The 23,371-nt window shown below is 33.8% G+C and overlaps 1 protein-coding gene across 3 annotated transcripts in view; it reads left to right on the plus strand.

Moving 5' to 3' along the window:
* Positions 1-22,924, plus strand: part of LOC105331066 (vesicular glutamate transporter 2.1) — a 39,180-nt gene extending 16,256 nt beyond the window's left edge. The window contains exons 1-12 of one of the 3 annotated variants that reach the window (XM_066086129.1): positions 1,032-1,069; positions 8,144-8,459; positions 10,698-10,834; positions 11,390-11,504; positions 12,677-12,764; positions 13,017-13,103; positions 13,694-13,830; positions 15,699-15,848; positions 16,233-16,362; positions 17,254-17,364; positions 20,585-20,712; positions 21,405-22,924. In XM_066086129.1, the coding sequence (XP_065942201.1) occupies positions 1,047-1,069; positions 8,144-8,459; positions 10,698-10,834; positions 11,390-11,504; positions 12,677-12,764; positions 13,017-13,103; positions 13,694-13,830; positions 15,699-15,848; positions 16,233-16,362; positions 17,254-17,364; positions 20,585-20,712; positions 21,405-21,842 (1,860 nt within the window). In that variant the 5' untranslated portion in view covers positions 1,032-1,046 and the 3' untranslated portion in view covers positions 21,843-22,924. Of the gene's footprint in view, positions 1-1,031; positions 1,070-6,257; positions 6,867-8,143; positions 8,460-10,697; positions 10,835-11,389; positions 11,505-12,676; positions 12,765-13,016; positions 13,104-13,693; positions 13,831-15,698; positions 15,849-16,232; positions 16,363-17,253; positions 17,365-20,584; positions 20,713-21,404 lie in introns of those variants that run through there. The other 2 variants (XM_011433114.4, XM_011433105.4) reach the window with 2 other exon arrangements.
* Positions 22,925-23,371: the final 447 nt, after the last annotated feature.

Raw genomic sequence — 23,371 nt, forward strand, 5'->3', positions numbered from 1 at the left:
ATCGGTAACAGAGTGGTCTATACATGTCTAGTTCAAAGTACAAAACATCCATTTATCTCGGCATTAAGTCATCATTGCGCTGATCAGAGCTGAAACAAGATATCATGGTTTGAAGCAGTTTAAAGCACATGCTTTGATCGGTATTTTGAAAGTCAGATAGTAAAATAATAGGATTTTCTAAACTTTTCATGGCAAAATCTGCACTTGAATTTTTCATACATAGCGATCAGATACATCTTCACTGACAAGCGCCATTGATATCTGAACTTTTATTTACCGCACTGACAGATACAGCAGACAGTCTCTCATTTAACACGTTTTCTTTTTTTTAAAACTCAATTTATGGAACAAAGCATTTTGAACGCAAATGACTTGCGCGCTCGTGCTTTTCAAATAAAGCCATCATTTGCCAGCTCCCCTGTGGTCACATGACTATTTCACCTCAACCTTGGGGCTTTCGTGTTGTTGACACTGTGAAGAGCCTGTTTTTACACTCTCTCATTGCCATCATCGGCCGTTTATCTCTGCACACAATATTTAACTCCCTCTGAGGCTAAAAGCTAATATTGGAATGCAAATGTACGTGTGAAATTAATTCAAATTATTCCTCTATGGGGTTCCTAAATATCGATTAGAAACGAAGAGATAAAGAGTTTGATTTTAAAACCAAAAGTACCTTAATTAGAATGGCAGATCAAGTCCGTTTATTCCATGGTAATTTTCTATAAATTAGGATTTATTTGATTGATTTTAGCAAATTTATCTTTATGATGAAAAGCGGTGTTATTACACATCTCTCGGACATCAAGCTGCTCTGGTCTAAGGTAGGTTCAAGTGGCTCGGATGCAAGGGGAACATGTTCCTGCCACAAGAGAAGACACCCTGTATACCATAATTAGTGGTAGGACCAGATATCTTGTTTAAAAATGGTCGTTTTTCGGTTTTTATTTATTCCACTCTGAGGGTAGAACAACTGCTTTTAAGAACGGTTGATGATCGTTCCCATTTTAAGACTGTATTGATCTCCTTCAGAAGAAGAGCTCTACATGAAAACACCAAAAATTAAAAGGTAAAATATATCTTTTACTAAATAATGGTTGATAGCTTTACAAATCATACCTTAAAATTTTATTTAGATCTTAATGTGTTGACCATTTAGCCAAATGAAACATGTATCCATGCAAACAGTCCTAAAGTATTGAGCATTAGGCGAACGTACGGGGAACTATATGTACATGTACCTTACTTTGAATCGACATTTTGTGTTCTGAACTTATCTTCTGTTTCCCCGAAATTTAAAGTAATAGTTTCAGTATATAATTCATGATGAATAAAAGTGCATGTCAAATATACTTAATAGTTAGATTTCTATTTTAAAATAATTTATACAAATGAATATAAAATAAATGTTCTAGCAATGCATACTCCCAGATAGCCTTTAAAACCTGAGGTGTTCTTAATTGCTTATACATGTATTATGTATTTAGTTGATAAAAAAAATCACATGTATCTTACGAACCAGAAACCTTTGACTTAAAGTAATAATCCAAGATTTACGTTTTATTCCGTCCAAACACGCATCCATTTAAGAATAGTTTTTTGGTATTATCCCAACAAAAATACAAAAAAAAAGCTAGCAAGATTACTAGAACATGTCCATCAAATTTTCATGTCCATCAGACAAGTTTTTGTATTTAGATTATTCCGATCATTTTTGCCCATATGATTTAACCAGGTGGGCCGCTGTTCTTCGGTAACACGATACCTGAAGCTTTCACACGTAATATGACGGTACATATTAGAATAATACCGCTTTCATCGAGTAAGATTACAACTTGACATTTTGCTATTAAACAACTCAGCGTATTAACCTATCCTGATTTCTACTTGTCACAATGTTTCACGATGAGAGCAGAAAGGCGTATTCTATGTCAACTGAATGATATAAATAATATGTCTATGCTTTACGAGATGTTTGAAGAAGAACAATGTCTGAAATACATAGAGGTTAAGTGGGTCCGTTTACAAATATATATTTTTTCTATTTTCTTTTATACAAAAGATACTTAGTTTTAATTAACATTTTAAAAATCGGAGTCGTAGATGAAGACGAAGATTTTTTTTGACATAAATTTCAAGATGGAAGGTGTCATACTGTCTTTCTGACATTTTAATTTTAGCAATAAAAATATGCATGTCAGAAGGACAATGCCATACAAATTCTTTTTGTATAGCAATAACATAATCTTTAAATGTAACTGCTTTTATGAACAGTTTTCGAAAAAAAAAAATTACAAGCATATTTATACTGTATACTATGTAGTACGTAATAAAAAACACCTTTAAACTATTTATATGCGTCAACCGAGTTTCTTCATTTTCTTCTCATTTGGCCCCGCCAAATTTTTACATCATTCAATTCGGTCCTCAACTCAAATCGTTGTACGAAAGATGCACGAATTTGAGGTAAAAACCCAGACTTGAGGGTGAGTATTGACTTGAGGAAAGTCGTTGACGGCAGGGCCTGATGTTATAAATTTGTGAAAACGAAATATCAATAAATAAATCTTGTTTTTTTAAAAACTATTGACGTTATAAGATTTCCCATAAGGGCTAGTTATTTTCCCTGTTTTCATTAATCAATCCTTTTTGCATATTCCCGAAAGACGCTTAAAGACGTAACTGCAGCTAATTAATTTACTAGAAAAAGAAAATCTTAGATTTTTTTCTCGTACATAGTACATTTATGTTTGATCCAGCCAATGGCGCGCTTCAAATGTGCGAATTAAACGTAAAAAAAAGAGTTATTTAGCATAACAAATGTAAGTGAACTTATTTAATGAAAACAACTGGGAAAAATAAGCACATACTGAGAGATAATTTTCTGTTGTATGTGATATCTATTTAAGTTTAATTCTTAATTGATATTACACCATAATTAATACAGAATGAAAATTAATCAACAAAACCACATCATTATATTCGTCACAACTGACTAAGTATAATGACTGTACTTTTTGATCTTGCGTACACTCGGTGCAAATGTGGGACAAAAATAGTTATGTGTCCGTTGCATATACAATATTAGTGTGTTATTACATTCATTCTCATTGTGCCAACCTTTATGGTATGTAATTGAAAGAGACATAAAAGCAACAGAAAGCAAGTTATATATCAATGGAATGAAGCCCGCACCTCAGTATGCGGGTATCTTGTGTAACTCTTGATTTTCAGTTTCATAGCTGGCCACCATTTTATTGCGCTACCATCGCCAATTTCAAGTTGATTCGTAAAAATTTAATATACTTAGATAATGCCAAGTAGATGACGATATTGATGCTTAGTCGTTCACGATTCTCAGCAAGTTTTTAGATTAGTGTGACGTCAGTCAGTGTCTTTTTAAAAGTCTATGAGATTTGACATGTCAAAAGACTATGAACCTTTTTACTGTTTTATGTGATATATACAAGTATATAGGTATGCATTTAACATTCACCGCATGATGACAAAACTGTATTATGATGATATATTCATAAATAGAAGGTAGAGGTTCTTAAAAATGTAAAAGATACATGTATATATGGGTGAGGAAAAAATGAGTGTTTTTGAGGTCATCTTTCAAAATTGAGCAATATTTATTTCATTAATACTGTGATAAACAAAGAGGGTTTCATAGCTCAAAATCATACTATTTTCTTTTGATTATTCACATACTTTGAAACCCCCGGTTTATCCACCACAGCGCTGCGTGACTTCAGCCATTTCTTCTTCATCATAATGACAGTGTTATTGGCGCTGTCTTTCTCTTCCTAATTCAAGATGAAATTCGAGTCTGATTGTTCATTGTAACAACTCTACTACGAATTTTGGCTCGAAGACTGAGTATCGAGAGTTCATAGACCTGGACCGAAGCGGCGAGGACAGTATGGTGAACAATATTACACAGTTCTCTGTGAATAGCCTGAAATTTTTTAAGAAACGTGTATCAATGATGGTCATTACACTGTATAAGGGGTGTTCGCTTGAAAATCAATCGCGTTATTTGTATAATGAACAAATAGTTATCAAATTGCAGTGTAAATGATAACATTGAATAATTTATGGTCATACCTTGGATAACTTTTGTATCGGTGTATCACACGAATTGCGCCTGGTAATAACAAGATCTGAGGTTGTTCACGTTGTAGCAGAAAAACACGTTCGAATTCCAAGAAAAATAAAAAAAAATTGAACAGAACCTCTTCGACTTAATGTATATCATTAAGTTTAATGAATTCACAATTTTTTTGTTGCAAATCGGCTTTTAAAAGAAAATAAGGAAACCTTCGGTGTAATTATCTATTATTCAACGTCTCGACAAGTTGTTCACTATTTGTATAACGCTTGATGTTCATTTTGAATGCTAATCAGCTTTCATTGTATATGAACAAAGATTTTAACTCACAGGGGACTCAACTCCGTATAATTCAACCACGGCTCTGGCAACAGGGGAGACCCAAGTATGATCGAATCTACGTCCAGAAGCAAGGTTCGATGTCTATTACTTATTTTAACTCCAATATATACGGACACGCTCTATAACGAAGCGGTTGGGGGGAGGAAGACTACTGGTAATTAATTTCATTTCCCTATATAGTGTAGATTGTCTAGATTCATTATTATCTTTCCACAGATGCTGGCCCTATCAGACATCGCATTACGTCACTTCCCGCACGACGGTATATTGACCTTTTGAGTTGGACCAAAAATATCGCTAGTATGAACCACATTGATTTATGGTTAAGACAAGAGGGCGAATGAGAAGTCGAGTGGTCTGTCTAGTAAATCTACCAAAAAATCTCGCTCATCTCCAGTGTTCTGACTGCTTTTGAATTGCCTTTAGATGTATTATTTATACCGGCCACTAATTAATTTGCTGCACTCACTATCGTAGACAGTACAAGTGCAGAAACCGGGCTACAACATCAAATAACGATCATCGAAAAAAATAGTTCATACGAAAAAGTATTTTATGTTTTAAAATCTGAAAAATAGAAATTTAGCTCGCTATATTTATATGTTATCATACTTTAGTTGATGTTTATATATATATCAGTTAAAGGATAAACTATTTCAATTTACACTTAAATCAGGGTAAAAAAATTCTTTCATTATCTAATGAACGAATGTTACATATGTATTTATTTGCCCATGAAGACATTTGACTAAGTTCATTTCAGCCACCCACTACACACTTAAATCTATATTTAAAATCAGAGACAAAAGCCAAATTTTACTTTTAACAGACTGCTGTCATTTGGTCATTCATGCTTTGCAATGATTTGTTTGTTTTCTTTCTATCCCACACCTATAATAATGAGTATGCAAACAAAGGTAAATGCAGCATTATTAACTGACGTCAGCTGAACCAACTCAAGATACTTAAATTAGTATCCAATTTATCCCTCCCACTTCTAGATGCTGAAGAAAAATAAACAAAACCACACAGCCAGTGATTCTGCCAAAAGATTTATACTGATAAAAGCATCTCAATTTGAAAATTTTCAAAAGAAAATCGATGAAAGTGAATTGATTTCAAGTGACTTAACACATTTAAGGTATTTTGAGGTGTTTATGTTTCGTTAGGGTGCCCATTGTGAGCGAGAAAGAGGCCCAGCTAACTTTAAATGGATCTTTTTATGACGTGCAATCAACGTGAGAACGATCAGGGAATTTCCGGACGCGACGTCGGGTTAAAAACTATCTGTATTTATTCCATCGGAGCGACTTCCGGTTTAAACACAGCTCATTTAGAAAGAAAAGAATGGCATAGTATTATTCTGCGAAATCCATATATGTTGTTGGTAATTGCTTCATTATTTACTGTCTGCGAAAATAAAGAAATCGTTAAAATAGATGACAATTTTATTCTCCGTGTATGAATGTTAATTAGTTTAAATCTTTAATGCACTTTTTCACGAAAGCAACTTATCCTATTGCCCTGAAAGACATTCTTTTTTTTTCTTTTTTTTTAGGTGTTTGTTTTTGTTTTTGTTTTTACATTAGTTACAATTAGTGAACTGAATTCAATGCTATGAAAAAGTAAATAGCTTAGTTACAGTGGAAAATATGGTTCTAAATAACTAGTTTATCAATGCATTTTTTGATGAAGAAAAAATCGTGTTTGAATAATAGATGAGGATAGTTGTAAATGGTAATAGTGACTGCGCGCCTCCTGTACACCTATATTGCGCGCGACTCCAGTTCATCAGTGTAAGAGAGTCTCTTTGGGATATTGGCTGTTGAATTAATTATGATGCTGCCAAACGCCATTGTAAAGATGATTCCGTCGTTTTCGCCATTCAAAAGAAAAATATATTGAGTTATCATTAAATAGACGAACTCTGTCCGAGGACGGCCCGGACCAATAAAACGAGGCTTGCATTCATTCCAAGGATTCTGTCATAATGCATTGGACTTAAATATTCTTGCGCAATTTACACTATGCTTCCTGGGTATAATTTTTTCTGCAACGAGAATTCAAATTAAATGAAAAAAAGAGTCTGAACACGCGTTAACGTCAGGAATTACAAAACGTGGTCTTCTAGCAAAACTTTTCTCTGATTTTTGCCGATAATTGTTGCAGTGTCTTCTGGTGCAATGCCAAAGCAATGGTGATTATTTTACACCAGTGATCATGATGTTAGAACACGATATTTTGCCATGAAAATTGTTGGATCATTATAGTTTCCTTGTATGGCCATTTGATATTGCTCTTTACAGTGAAGTGCGTAGAAATTTAATTAACCTTGGAATTAAATTACTACTAGTGGAATCATGAATAAATTGGACGGTTTAATAGAGGTTCTAAGACTTCGGGATATAAGGTAAGGTATATTCGCTTCAAAGGAATAGTCAATCTACCGTAATTCAACTCATTAATTTCTTTAGTGTAAGAGTTGCATGATAAAATGTTCAATAAATAAACCGGAATTTTTACCTTGGATGCAAATTTAGCTGTTGTTTGGTACTACGTAACATAGATTACATGTTCATCATTTTGCCGCTTAGAATTATCATTATTCTGAAAAATATTAGAAGTTTGGTTGGTTACTGAAATTGATTAAGACGTTCGGGACTCGCATTAATGGGCCGAGAAGGAAAAGTAAGCCGCTTAGCTCTTCTTATATAAAACCGAACGGACATGTAGAGGGGAAAATAATATAATTCCCTATCTGTCAAACTTCTTGCAGGTATCTCTTAGCGTGACCAAAAGCGCCATCTTTGTGGCATGTTTGCTAATTAGTTGGCATAATCTGTTCGAAGACACGAAGTTATAAAATGTCTGTTCTAGTTTATCCTGATCGCAAAGACCCAGAAAACATACGCAGTGACAACCTTGCCGTATTAAATTCATTTTCTTTCATCAACATAAAACACTGCTAGCTCATGAAGTTTTCCGTGGGGGAAAACAGACAATTCAATCTAATAAAAATGGAATATTGTCAGGCGAAGTTCTTGTTTCCATTAAGACAAAAACATGTGAGCGCAATTAGACAAGCTAATTTTCAATATGATGTTGCACAAAACATCGTAATTCTAAACTTCGATGTCGCCGGCGTTGGTACTATGGTATAATGTTTAGTTTTCAGGGCAAGTCTTTAACCAAGGATAATGAACAATAATGAACAATACTACACAGTAATATGGAGCTAATGAACTTGATACAAGTTCTAAAGCTAACAACAAAGAAAGCAACTTAGTCCCGGACCTACACGAGACCTCCCCCGAGACTTTAGCTGTCGTCAGAGTAAAAGGCCAACATTTGCATTTTACCATTTATGTCAGCACATTTTCCAATTTTTCATAAAAAATGAATATCAATGCAAAAGATTGGCTTTGTAATGATGTTGACTATTCAAAAAAATAATTCTTTAATTGTGTTCTCTAAAAGCAGCTTTAAAAAGGTTGTGTATAGTAGAAGAGGACATTGGAATAAGATACGATCCTCTCAGCGTTATTGCTTACGTAGACAAATTATTTTCACAGCGACAATGATTGTTTTAGAAGATATATTCGTGACATCATGACATTTTATCGATGATTTCCCACCCGCAATACACAATTTTTAATATGAGACTTTCATGATTTTATTTCATTTCAGAGTTTTCAAAAAAGACGCAGAGGAGAAATCGTTTGTGAAATACGATGAACTTGACGAAGCTTACTCAGAAGAAGAGGACAAGAAGTCTCGTTTCCTTGGTTATTGTCCATCGTGCACGTGTTGCCGATGTCTCGCACAGCGCTACCTGGTGGCGATACTCAGCTGCGTGGGGTTCCTGATATCGTTCGGTATTCGGTGTAACATGGGGGTAGCCATCGTGATGATGACCAAAAATAACACGTACGACGACGACGATAAACCTACCCCTGCACCAATCCTCGTGAAGGATGGGAACTCCACTTACTATAACAGAACGGTAGAGTAATACGTGTTATAACCCCCTCCCAAACCCAAAATAGGAACAAAAAGAACACTTTAATTCATAGCAATAAAAAACAATTAATACTTATAAAGAAGGAAACTACTTGACTTTAACATAAAAAAGCCATAATACATTAAAAATGCACTCTTGCATCTAAATAATTGAAACAGACTTGGAGTCAATGACAACAATTTTATCTTTACCACCCCTCATAAAAAGTTGATATTCAAAAAAGTGCCATGACAATCACATTTTAATTGTATAGCAAAGTTCAAAACCTAGCTTGAGTTCTTACATTAAAAAAAAGTGAAAAAAACCCTGTTTTTTATTTTGAACGGCGTTTTCTAAAGATAAAAATGTATTTGATATTACGAGATTAAAAACAATATGATGGTGGTTGTGAAAGATATCATGAAAGCCGATGCCTTTGAAAAATTTTAAAGTACAAAAACCCAAACAAATTATGAGTGTCATTTTTCTCATCAATGATAAATTAAGATCGATTAATAGGCCTTAATATGATACATTGAAAATCGATATCTCTGATCTAATGCTATCGATACATCACATGTCATTTTTGCCCAATAAAACACAATCGGATGCGGGAGGAACGTAGTGTTTTATTCTTTGCCGAGATTAAACACGTTAGTTCCATCAAAATTTGTTTAATTGATTTTTGTTATTTTTTTGTTTAACTAGGGCTACAATCGATATGCTATCTCTTCCATTTACTTTGAGGGTTGCATCAATTTGAATTTGGCATTATAATGCAGGTTGGGGGCCGATATTTTCTCAGTAGCTTTCGCGCCTTTGTACTAACATTGACGTTTCGATTGGGAGAGAGGATATCAAGCTATTGACCGTTATGACACCATGGTAATTGTCCTCCAAACGATCTCTGCATATTTATTAGGAACAAAAATACCTATGATTTACCGTGCGATCGATACATTAGACAGAGCATATTGTTCTCTTTACACAAAAGATAATGGCTGTATTTTGTTTTTTGTCTGAATTCCTATAAAAATAGCAATTTCATCGACGTCTTTCTCTTGTCACTTCATGGAATTCAAATTGCAATTTAAGCCTTGGTTTCCAAATTAAGCTAAAACAAGTTTGGTCTAATTCCCCTTTTTACACATAAATAAAAAAAAACCTTTCTCATCAATTCTTTTGCAATGTTATGTGCTTTATATATTATTCTTTATACGAATAATTGATACTCCAGAAAACTTGGATGTTTGTTTTATTTCCGACCTTGAAAATGACAACGCAGAAAAAACACATAAGTCTAATAACAATAATTTGCTGCTGACATTGAAAAATGTAGAGCATAACCGAAATAAATAAACACCCCGCAACATGAATGATTGATGTAATGACGTCACATTTGTTCATTTCTCGCTTTCCTCAAATCCTTTGCTTGAACCAGAGACAATTCAGACCAACCACCAGCCTGAGTTTTTATTACAAATATGATAACTTAATTTATTATTTTTATGAGTAAAATAATGGCATCTTCTGACCAGAGAAAAACAATCGGGATCGCCGCATTCTATTATGAGTCGTAATGGTGGATGCAGGAGCCATATTAATTGAATTTGGTATTTGTAGAAAAAGCACTTAGTTCAAATATATGAGAAAATCGATAGCATTTATAAAGTCAGGCAAATAATTTTCTGGTACATATTTTCCCCTGAAGAATTAAATATTGATTGAAACGGGTAGGTAATACCATTAGGGAGTGATGGTTATAGTCATGCTCCGGGAAAGCGTCTCCAATGGTGTCAATTGTGACACGAACCAAGCATCTCCAAGAAAACTCGGCTCGTTGTATCTGAAAGTCACAAAAAATGTCCACGATGCACCATTGGCACTTATTGCCCCAAAAGTATCGAGACTACAACACCAGCTTGCAGAGATATATTAAAGCAAAGCTGCATGTTTATAGAATTGAAAGCCCCAGGATTTTTGCCTATTCTAAACTACAAACTCGTCTGGAGTATTAAATTATACGAAAATAAAGAGTTTCTGAGTAAACCAAATATCATTTATTCATTATTTCTTGTATATCAACCATTTCCCCCCTGTTTAATACAGACAATCAACGCCTTCAAAATACCTGTTATTTCTTTACAAAATATTCCACCAGTGCTATTTCAACAGATTTTGTCATTTTACGCCTACTGTAATGTAGTCCTACACAAATCTCCATCTGGCGTATTTTTCCAGGTTCCTACTTTACCACATCTTCCACAGTTTTTGTGGACACCAGAAACGATAGGAATAGTGGACAGTTCGTTTTTCTGGGGATACATCGTGACCCAGATACCTGGAGGTTACCTGGCATCAAGAGTTCCCGCCAACAGGTAACTCATACCAATTCACAGAGCAATATGACGTATTTTTAATTGTTTTTAACCCCCTCCCCCTTAAAAAAAACCCCCAATTTATAAAGTCATATGCGTACTTGTTCCCTTAAAACTATACGGTATCTTGTAATTACAAGAAAACATTCTTAATTTATATTTTATACTAAGCACCTGTAAAGACTTGACTTTGCAACAGAAACCCTTCGTTCTGATATAACCAATATCTTTTGAAATGGCAATCATTTGACGGTCTTTTCATTAATTGCAACGCCGTATGCCTTACTGAGAGTTTTCTTCAATGAATGATGATTCTTTGAGGGTAGATTTCATGTTGGCATCATTCATTTCAAAGCATCTGGTTGTTACTAATTCATGTATTTCTGCAAGTCAGTTGTGTGGCAATCTACAAGAAATCCGACAGTTAATCTCAGGAGCCCGACATTGCACTAGACGCTCTTTCGCATGCTTATTGGTTACTTGATCTTTACGTATCACCTTCCATGCATTATGAAGAAAAATAGAACTAAAATTGTTTGTTTTGTAACTTTTCAGAATATTTGGTCTAGCCATAGGAATTTCCTCATTTCTAAACATCCTATTGCCTGGGGCCGCACAAGTTCACTATGGTTTGGTGATGGCGGTTCGAATCCTGCAAGGGTTGGTAGAGGTATGTGAACACAAGAATTTGATTATTGTTTAATGTTATGAATTTTTTTTTGGGGGGGGGGGGGGGGGGTGGATAGTGTAATCGTGTCTCAAAAAGTGGGAAAACTTGTAAACGCAACCTATTTGCTAATGTATGTAATTCCAACCTGAAAGCGATACATTCATGTCTGAAATACCAGTTTGAAGCCGGTATCAGTTTCATCGACATTGATAATTTAGGATCATCCTGGTTATTGGATGATCGTGGAACTTTCAATCTTTGCTTGCTTACTAGTCCCAGGAGACCGGAACCGTGACTTGATTAATTTAAAACAGTATATAGTATGTACATGGGACGTACTGGTGAATTACCCTTAATATGCTACATGGAGTCAGATAGCAGCCGTAACCTGCAAATAGATTATTGTGGATGGAAGAGGAGAAAAAAATGAAACTTTAAAGGAAAAATGAAAACATACAACATACATGAAAATTCATAGATATGGTTAAATAACCAAGAAAAATGTTAAAAATGAAGAGAAAAAAAGTTTTTACCTTATCACGATCTGCTTGATACTTCTGAAATATACATGAGTCAGTCAGTTTTATTTACATTTCTGCATGACAAATGGTTAAAGTATCAAGGTTCCATTCTCTGTATTGAAATGCATCATACAGAATATAGATGGACATTATCTACAGGAAATCAGTCGGCTTTCATGCCTTTATTATTTGGTAGGCTAATCCACACAAATCCAATTTCCATAATTAATCAATGTAAACAAATATATCCCATAAAAACGTGGAATAATTTTCTTTTTTTCGCTACTCAGTAACAATAATCAATACAAATGTTACATGAGAAATATAACCCCAAAAAATCAACATCAATCATCGATTAGGAATTTATACAAACGTTGCAAAAAGATTTTACACGTATTGCTATATATAACAAATATATTGTTGTACATATACTTCAAAACTAGCGCAGTTTTTTTTACTATGGGAGGCACTGTAGCTCCCAGGTTGTTTATCTAATTTTTTTTTTCAGACGGGGAGCTACAGACCTGCAGCTAGGTTAAAGACACATATACCTTAATATATATGAATTGTAATCTAAAAATAACGAAAAGGATTATTTCGGTTAAAATATCAAAATATTATTGATGCTGATTTTATCTTCAAAATTTGAAGGGAGTTACTTATCCCGCCTGTCATGGTATTTGGAGACACTGGGCCCCGCCCTTAGAGAGATCAAGGCTGGCTACAATATCCTTCTGTGGTAGGTATCTTGTACAATCTTAGTTTCTAATTAAAAAAAAGTCTGTACTCTATATACTTGAACAAATGCAATTAACGTCAATAACATCCATTAAATAAAGCTTTGGGCTGAAGTTAGCTTGGATAAATGACTGGTGAATATAAATGACTGTTGAATTAAAAAGTACAAGCGACATCTAGTAATAAAGGGTTCTGTCTGAGCTGATATTCCCCTGATGAATATATAAATAAGATAGAGGTGCTTGTCTTGTAGGTTCCTACGCCGGGGCTGTCCTGGGAATGCCACTGTCTGGAATTCTGTCCAAAACCCTTGGCTGGCAATCTGGCTTTTACGTATTCGGTGAGCAGTTTTTTTTAACTTGACGGACGTTTATAACTTTTACGTCTGGGTTTTTTTCAACGACCAAGTTCATCGCAGCTATATATTGCCGAGTGGACATATATGTGACAGGAACTTCGCCACCAGGGAAAGATATTGTGTGACTTCATAGAAAGAATATTGACTAAAGCACAAGTAGAAAAAACATCAAAAGTCTATATGTAAGCAGAGAATTATTTTGAGTACAGAGATTGACCTCCAAAAGTTGTCACTTTGAAGATTATGAAAAACAAGACAAACGTCAAATGACCTCAAAATAGGATTCATAATAAACTGGAAACAAAGACCGCCAATCTAATGCAATGTTTATCTTAAAATGAAGTGCTAACATTCAAATACCATAAAATATACTATGTGCATGAAATTTCACAATTATTGTTTAATTCAAAATAGTCTTGTCAGAAACCATCTCCTATTAAGAAAAAAGTTATTACAAAGATTATTTTCACGCAAATCTAATAGAAAATGGAAAAATAAATTTTCCATCAAAACCAAAAAACACAATTAGCATGTTGTGGTTACAATTTGACAATACTGAGTGACTGTTGCAGGGATTATCGGGATGATCTGGTGTATATTCTGGATGATCTTCTCCTTTGAGAAGCCGTCCACTAACCCACACATCACACAGGAGGAGCGGATCTTCATAGAGACATCTATCGCCGAGTCAGGGTGCCTTGTGGACAGGGTATGTATAGCGCTTCTCTTATGGCAAGATTAATAATGGAAAAATAAAATAATGATAATTATGTATGGTTCATAAACCTAAACACGTGCTTTAATTCAATGTGTGGTATTGTGAACAATTTTAAAAACAATAGAAAAGTTTTATTGATGAAATGGAAACTTGTGTGACTATGTTAAATTTAATTAGTATATTTATATCAATATATTCTTTCAAGTATTAGATCCCTTTCAAAAGATACTTTACATGATATATTAATGTTAACAACTAGAACAGTCATTTTTAAATTGTGAACACTTTTTGAACTTATTTTCATTTTTTTTTCGTTAAATATGTTCAATGTGGTATCAAGTAGAAAGTAGAAAAAAGCCTATGATATTTATAACAGCCATCTTTATTGAATTTGTCACTCTGGCGGTGCTTAATTTTATCGCATTATGAAACTTGACTTCCCTTAACATTTACTCAAGCTGAAATGTATTGAACCGTAGGGTAACACGGATCTTCTTTTCCCCCCAGAGTCTTTCAACAGCCCATATTTGATTTAGTTAGCAAACCATTTTCCTATTTCGGTTCGATCCAATTCTATGCAAAGACATTACTGTTGATTTCATGTTGATTCAATGGCCCCACAAGGGGAAACATTTCCTTCTTAATTTAATCTAACTTAGAATAATCAGAACCCATCTGAAAAAAGCATTTGCCGATGGAGAAATGGAAAAGTTAGCATGAATAAGTCTCTATGGGCTTTTCCAAACGTGGAGCTAATCAAAATTTCTCTCTGAATCGCTAAACCGTTTTTGAAACAAGTCGTAGATCTGGTTGAAATGGGCGGTGGAACGCTGCAGGGTCAAATTAAGGAATCTCTCTGGATGCGAAACTTCTGTTTATTTGATATTCACCGATTTATGATTTTAAGGTTAATACACATTCATTACAGAGCTATCTGGTTTTTAGTTTGATCGATTTGAAGATTTTCTAAAAAAAAAAATCCGATATGTTATAGTAATCCATGCATAATATAGAAAATTAATTCGGGATCAGGAATATATTCATTAGGGGTCAGGAATATATTCATTATCAGATAAAAACAATCTGATTAGCAACTCGTTAGGAAATAAGCTGAATGACGTCAACTATCATAATAATATCGAGGCCGATGCTTAGAAGAGTAATTATGATTAACCATCTGAGCATTAAACAGGTAACTCTAATACACCTGTACATCTAATCATCTGTATCATGTACCTAACATGGGAATATTTGGTGTGTGGAAAATCTGATATAAGCTAAAGTCATAAGAAACAAAATGTTTCAAGGACATTTGATAATAGAGATAATGATCAATTTCTTTATGGATAAATGTCAAACGACACTTCGAAAGTAAGCAATTTTTGCTGGAATCATACAATTTTTTTTATATTGTCAAAACTTTGAAAAATGAATTCACTGCAGCAAAAGTCAATGGGAATGTTTGAACTTTATATATCTCTTATCACGAGGTCTAAGATTAAAACAAAATTTTGAAAACCACAAAGTCTGGCAAATTTCTCTTATTATGATAAAAACTTATTTGCTTCAACAGTAGATCTTTGTAGAGTAAAACAGTCCAGTCAAAAAGAGTATGACAGGTACATACATAGACAAAGTAAAGTGATGGTCAGTGTCAATCAATGTCTGATTTTACCGTTACAGGACATGAAGACTCCCTGGTTAAAGTGCATCACCTCTTTGCCGATCTATATATGCTATCATAGTGGCCAATTTCTATTTTTACCGTTACAGGACATGAAGACTCCCTGGTTAAGGTACATCACCTCTTTGCCGATCTATGCTATCATAGTGGCCAATATCTATTTTTACCGTTACAGGACATGAAGACTCCATGGTTTAAGTTCATCACCTCTATGCCGGTCTATGCTATCATAGTGGCCAATTTCTGTCGGAGCTGGACTTTTTACCTGTTGATTATTTCACAGCCTATGTATTTCTCGGAAGTGTTTCATTTCAATGTGTCAAAGGTAGGGCTATCAAAATTTAAGTTATTTGATGAATTGAAATTACAGTTACATGACATTAAAATGATTTCAAGTTGTGCTTTATATGATATAGCAGCGATATTGCAAATTCTAGTATAACTATTTGTACAAACCAAACGGTTACGTTGCGTACAAAGTAATATATTCAACTACAAAAACATCTCGTTAACACTCCGGTTAGGATTAAAAAAAGTTTATATTGTTTAAATTCTGACAGGGTGTATCCTCTGAACTCCCGAAATAACACTTTTTAAGCTTATAAAATTTCAAATTATTTAATTGGCCATTTCCAAATAAAAGTGAACATTTAAAAAAAGACCAAGAACCTTAATCAATCAATCAATCAATCAATCTTTGATGTTGTAGAGTGGGGTTTTATCGGCTCTCCCTCACCTTGTGATGGCAATCATTGTTCCCATTGGTGGATTCATGGCAGACAAACTCAGGCAGCGCCTACTGACGACCACAACTGTCCGCAAGATCTTCAACTGTGGCGGTAAAACATTAAGTCAAACTTATATTGAAACAAGGAATAGGATGAGATGGCATTTAATGCATGGGGCATTTTAAAATGTTAAAAATGAAAATATGTGTGTTTTAAGGTGTAAGATTTCAACATAACTTTATTTGCGGTTACGTGAATAATTATCATATTGACAATTTAAAAGACCTGCAACGTGGTTCATGTATCCAAGGTACTGTTTGAAAAGTCGGATATCATAATGTTCTTTCTGACTGTTAATTCAAATCATATAAGGAACAAATATTCACTCTTTAATAACTAAACAGCTAAATAGAATTATAATCGGATTGACAATTCTTTCTTAATTTACTAAGTGAGCGTAGTCTGGTGGCGTTTTCTACAATAATAATTCGTGCATATACAGGTATTATATTACACTATTTCAGTTCAGGTAGCCCATTGTTTATAGTATTTGACAGTATTTGATGTAGAGCGTTATCACAATATCTAGTAGTCACTGAAGTGTATGCAATTACCCCTTCATTCGTAACAAGTTAAGTTAAGGATTCAGTCTGAGGCTCTAAGTTACAATTGCGATATATATAAGGATACATTTTTAGACATTATGTAACAATAATAGTTACGATTCCGACATATATAAGGATACATTTTAAGACGTCATGTAACCATTATAGTTACGATGACGATATATGTAAGGATACATTTTTAGACGTTATAGAACAATAATAGTACACTATTTAGCTGTGTGAAACAAAAGAGATATTTCTAACCTTTAACGTTCAACCAACGATACGGATACAAATACATTTTATATGTTACAATATAGAAACATTTAACACTGTATACAACACAAATGCTGTATTTGAGCTGTTTGTTATATCAAGGATACAATAAATTTTGTAGGTTTCGGTTTGGAGGCTTGCTTCCTTCTTGGAGTCGCAATCACCAGAAACACAACAACCGCCATTGTTTGTCTGACTCTAGCAGTGGGGTCCAGTGGCTTTGCTATTTCGGGTAATGATGCAATAATATAATTATATAAGATAACAGCTGTACAGTGGCTGAATATCAAAGACATAGACCTTTCCAAAGTAAATATATTCTGGTAATAAAGCTTTGTTAAGCTATATTTGGCTGAGGATGGGTAATCTGTTTTAAACATGAACATCAATTATTACGCTTTAAAAAAAACTACCATCTTTTATTCAAAAAATGTCAAAAAAGGAAATTCTATCGAATTGCTCATTTGCTTGGAATTTGTTCTCTATTAAAAAATGAAGAGCTTGGAGGGGACTATCATCAAAGAGAATGTTTTGTATAATTTTGTTTGCACCTTGTCATCAAATAAGCATAACAATATGACATTTCCATGAAATCAATTCAATCTCTTTCAAGAGATGTGGCATTTGAAATGTTTCGGATCGTTGATACTGAAACTAGAATATTTTTACCAGCCAATTGTTGTATCTGACATTTAACACGTATTTCCAACCACACATGCATACAAATGTTAAAACATAAAAGATAAAGTCGCAACGACGAAAAAACACTTCCCTGGGGACATTCGCAGCAAATCTGGATAAAGAACTCCGAACAAGCATTCTTTATAATTTACGCAGACGATTATGGCACCATGCTAATGTTTTGATCAAAATGTGCCGATACTCGGTGCAAAGAACCGTAATTTAATACGATGTTATGTATCATCACTCTGCAGATGAAAGATGGTTTCAATAAAATGAAAAATTAATGACCCTCCCAATATCACGAGTAGCATCGATCATCCGTAGATATAAACTGCATCAGACACGGTCCCAGCCTTTGTTGTGGTTAGGCCTTGCATGCCGTGCCTAAAGGCAATCTCCTCGCTGTATTTGGCACACTGTAAGAACATTTCATTTGTAAACCAATTATCGTTTCCAGAAGTCATTTGCAATGTCATAGGATTTTGTATTTTATAACACCAAAAAGCCTTTGGGAATGAATTTTGCCCAACGGTTATGAAAAGAAGAATGTGACATTTTTTTCGAAAAAAAAAAGATTTTGGATAAGGTTTACGATCGATAGATTAAGATAAATATTATAACCACAGCTTAAACCTTCATCATATTATCCAATAATTCAATTCTTATTGATTATTTTTTTATTCATAGAATGATTTGTTTACACATTCATGTAATTGTTTTGACACTATTTTCCAACGAAAAGACTCTTTAATCTTTCACACAATACTACATGTAAATACAATACATCTTTTAGTATACATTTTATACTAGACTCTGATGGTAACATCTCTTAATCTCTTAATAATGCCAGTAATTGTGTCACAAAATGGCAGGGAATTATATTGTACACAAATAAGCATGTGAGATGTACAAGTACATTTGTGTGAGACTGTTGATGATATTAGATTTGAAAGGGTTAAATATCTTAAGAATCAAGTTTGAACACCATACATCTATAATTTTAAACTAGCATTATTTTGTTAATTATTAGAAAAGTTGACATACTAAGTAATCACCTATATGTACACATGATCATTGTCTGTATAAGACGTCAGAAATGTTGTTATTTGTACAATCTAATCAAAGTAGGTAAACATGTTTATCTCTCTTGATTTGTTTTAAAAAATTATTGATGGACAAAACTGAAAAGCACGAATAAAATTCACATCTCTATCCTTTATCACAAGCAATTGACGTTATCTCTTTAAATGATAGAAATATAGGAAGTTAATTCATTACTGAAAGAAATAGATTAACGTTAGATGCTTGTGTCCTTTAATTATAGTCTGTCCCAAGTTATTGCTTCCTACAATTTTTGATGATTTTTGATAAAAATACACATACCTGTACGTGAAAGAGATACAATTGAAATCGATGAAAAGGGAATATATCCAAGTATCTTCATTGAACAATTATCCCTTTTTACTCATAAAATTTCACAGGAACGAAAACAATTTTCTTAAGGAGATTTATAATGGGAAATGTTTACATCTTTTCTCCATTCGGAAGCACTCGGGATACCTCGAGCAATTTTTTAACGTTATCATCCGGGCTTATTAATGGCTGATGCAATGCAAAATCTCCGTAGACTTTCAATTTTGGGATGTGTATTGAAACCTGAAGCTGTAGAGGGGGCGTTTCAAAACAGATAATCTGGACATTTTTTATATTAGTGGATAAACGTAGTTTGAGCACAGAGGTATTAACTATTATTGAAATATCAAGCAAAAAGTGGTGGAAGCAAAAACTCGGTACAGAGTTTTTTTTTCATAATGATAAGGATATAAACATTATCATTGACCGAGATTCAAAATGTGAACCTGATTTGGAATCTTGCACATTGTTCAACGCGATTTAGTTAGATTTGTGTCTATGTGGTGGTATTTAGAAATAAAACCCGGGATCGGAGTTCAGACGATGCCTGAACGGCAGGTCTCGTTCTGATAACTTCTGGTAGATTAGTGGAACCGTTCCAGGACCAAGCTACCGCGCATATTACTGTAGTCTTTCCTCAGGCGCCTTACCATTTCAACTCCACCAACTCATTTTATTTTTGCTTTATTGTCATATTATATCGACGTGATTATTATGTCATATTTCCTATTCTCTGTGATTTATTCCGGAAATAAGCGAATATTGAAAGCTATTCAGCAGAGGGTTTTTTTTTTTCGATATAACTCTCCGTACATGAAGGTGTAACCCAAATTCATTTCAGTGACATTGAATGAAGACATTTACCCGGAGCAAGACGGCTTTATCACCGAAGTAATAATCCAACAAATGATTTATTTTATTAAAACAATGTTAAATCTTTAAAAAAAAGCTTTGGCAGTGAGACAAAGTGGCTTAAAGCCGAATGAATAAAGAATGTGATCATGAAATTTTCTGTGTTTTTATTTATCTATTATCAATAAACGCTATTTTATTCCTTTGGTAATTTTTGTTTTGTGGCAGGTTGTAGTATTTTTACTGATATCACCCCTCCAACAAAGTACATCATTAGTCAGTCTCTGAATCGGTCAGTCAGTAAGGATGACACGATTATCAAAACATATAACTTGACTGATTTAGGAAAAATGCCGAATACAAAATACAAAAACAAATTTTCATGTGGAAGGAATTCAGATAATTTGATGCTCATACCCAATACATTTACGATGATTGGACCACAGTGCAGTATATCTACATGTATCACTCTTGTTTAAGTCCCCTTTGTTGTTGTATTACAGGTTTCAATGTGAACCACCTGGACATAGCCCCCCGCTTCGCCAGCATTCTGATGGGTCTCTCCAATGGGATCGGTACTCTCTCAGGCATGCTGTGCCCCGTAGTGACGGAACTTTTGACCAAAAAGGGGGTAGGTGTCTATGGCAGCTGATGGCTCCCAACGTGACTTCTAGGAACGCACATTACATTTGTACATGAATACTGATTGGATAAAGACGTCGCGATCCTGAATATATATAGAAAACTGCATGCTTTTTTTTTTAATGTTGAAACAATTTTTCTTTAGAATTCAAAAATATAAATACTTTTGATTAATATTTAAAATGTTTGTAAAAGAAGAATATTTTATATAAACATACATCCTTGCATATAAATACTAGTGTAATGCGTATAACTTCATATTCAAACTTTAAAAAATTCTGGTGTAACGTTAACCTTTCGGTAAATCATTTAATCTGATGTCAATCGCAAAACAACGCAGAATATTGTGTGTTAATTTATCAATTTCCGACACGTAAAAGCATAAATATTTTGAACAACTCTTGCATGTAAAATTTGAAATCGACACGTCTCTATTTTTGTATTACATGTATTATTAAACTATATAACCCAGAAACGGCAAATATGATTTAAATCCAAAAAGAATGCTTATACTACATGTATACTTTGACTACTATTTATTTTAGAAGTATTGTGCATCCACATCTGATTAAATATATTTTCAACAAAAATTGCATGTACATGTAACAGTTGTTGTATGCATGAATATGGACAAGTTAAAATCAAATGTTACTATTTTCTGACTTACATTTTTGATTTCAGACTGCTGATGAATGGCAAACAGTTTTCATCATCGCAAGTGTAGTTCACTTCCTTGGGATCATATTTTACGGAATCTTCGCCTCGGGCGAGAAGCAGCCCTGGGCGGAACCGCCGGAAGAAGATAGGTGGCGCCCGGAAGACACATTGAAACCAGAGGGTTCTGGGAAATTGTTTTCTTATGGTGCTTTCCATGGATTAGATAGCCAAGCTGACGACAAAATGAACGGCGGGGTTATATCTAATGGACATGTAGGAAATAGCAGCACCGGGAACGGGGAATATGGCGGCTTCGATAAGAGTGAGGAATATTATAACAATGGGTACGGAGGGGATTATGGGAAGAGAATGTCGTTTGATGCGCCATTATACAGTACGAAAGAGGAACTAGTACAAGTGCAGTCAAAGGATAGCTATTTAAATGACAAAAGAGAATTATAATATTTGTGATATTATTAGGTTAAGCGTGTGAACTGGACTCATTGACTCATTGTTCAACAACGACCATGTCGCTATAATTATACTATGTCATCTCGTGCACTAGATCTTTACATTTTAACGATGTGATTGTTATAGTTTACAGGTAGATAACACAATTTCTGTGGTGTAGGTCGTTATTTATGTTTAATTTTCAATAATCGTTAGTTAATTTTTTCCCCCTAATAAATATGAAATATGGAGATATTTCATATATTTCTAGTTAAAAGACGTCGTGCAACTATGAATCTATACGAGATTATGCATTGTTAATATTATACTTAAAATTTCTTTATATGTTTTACGGTAAATTGTACCGTCAAAGTTATCTCCTAGATTTTTTCTCTCTGATATTATTGTATGTATATGTAGCAGGACTATTTATACATTTGTAACTAATCGGGTTTAATCTGTTCACATTATTATGTTAATCGTTGAATTTAAATCCCAAAATTTTACTGAATTTTAGGAATGTTATGCAGTTTATAAAACATCTTACTAGCACAAATACAAATGACACATGAATGTATAAGTTTGTGATAAGGAACTTTAAATTAATATTAGTTAGATCAGGCAGTTTCTGTATTAAACTTAGCAATTTGTAGGATCTGAAAATTATGCACCTCTAAGAATTATATCAATATGTGTATAGATATAGAATACATGTATGTACAATGAAAAAGTTGTTCAACATTGGCAATCAAGATAAGCTGTGGTGCTTTGTTAGAAATGGAAAAATCTTTAATAACCGTAAGAGAATAACTGATAAAATTTTAATCAATGTAAATGTTTTAAATAGAAATAAGAATGAAGTATACTATCATAAGACAAAATTGGAATTTCAACAAATGCCAGATGAGCGTTTTTGACTTGTACTGTCAACCAAATGGATAGGCCGATTTATTTTTGTAAAATACTTTCTTCAAGGAAAGAGATACAATTTGAGAGTTATTCGTTAATGATACGTTACTTTGTTAATCTTTGTTTACATAAAATAGAATGTGTGGTTATATAAATGTATGCAGTAAAATCTTTTGTTTGATGCAGTAAGTCTTATTTCTGTTTATGATTAACGAGGAATTCTTTTTTGAAAGAATTAAAAATATGTGTTGCAGGATTAGCAGGCACGATGAAAATCCACCAAAGCTCGATAGCCCATGTATGTGTAACAAAATATTGTTCATATATTTCAGGGGGGGGGGGGGTATTTTAATTTTAAAAAAACCCAGATTAAGTTGATGCCAAAAGCATGCAAATTATCTGTATTCCTTTCAACAGTAAAATGCCTAACTAATATGGGACTCTACAGCTCTTTAGCTGACGACGTACATCGCATCACAAGTATATGAGGGCATGATATAAAGCCAGTCTTTGACGACTTCAGGTGCTGAACAAGTCGTTTGAATAATAGGTCTGGTTGATTTTCGTGGGTTACCGGTAGCTTGCCCATTTCACAGTAGTTTAAATGCAATGCAAATAAACAATGCATTACC

This window comes from Magallana gigas, chromosome 5 (genome assembly GCF_963853765.1).
Source record: "Magallana gigas chromosome 5, xbMagGiga1.1, whole genome shotgun sequence".
In the NCBI taxonomy this organism is placed as follows: domain Eukaryota; kingdom Metazoa; phylum Mollusca; class Bivalvia; order Ostreida; family Ostreidae; genus Magallana; species Magallana gigas.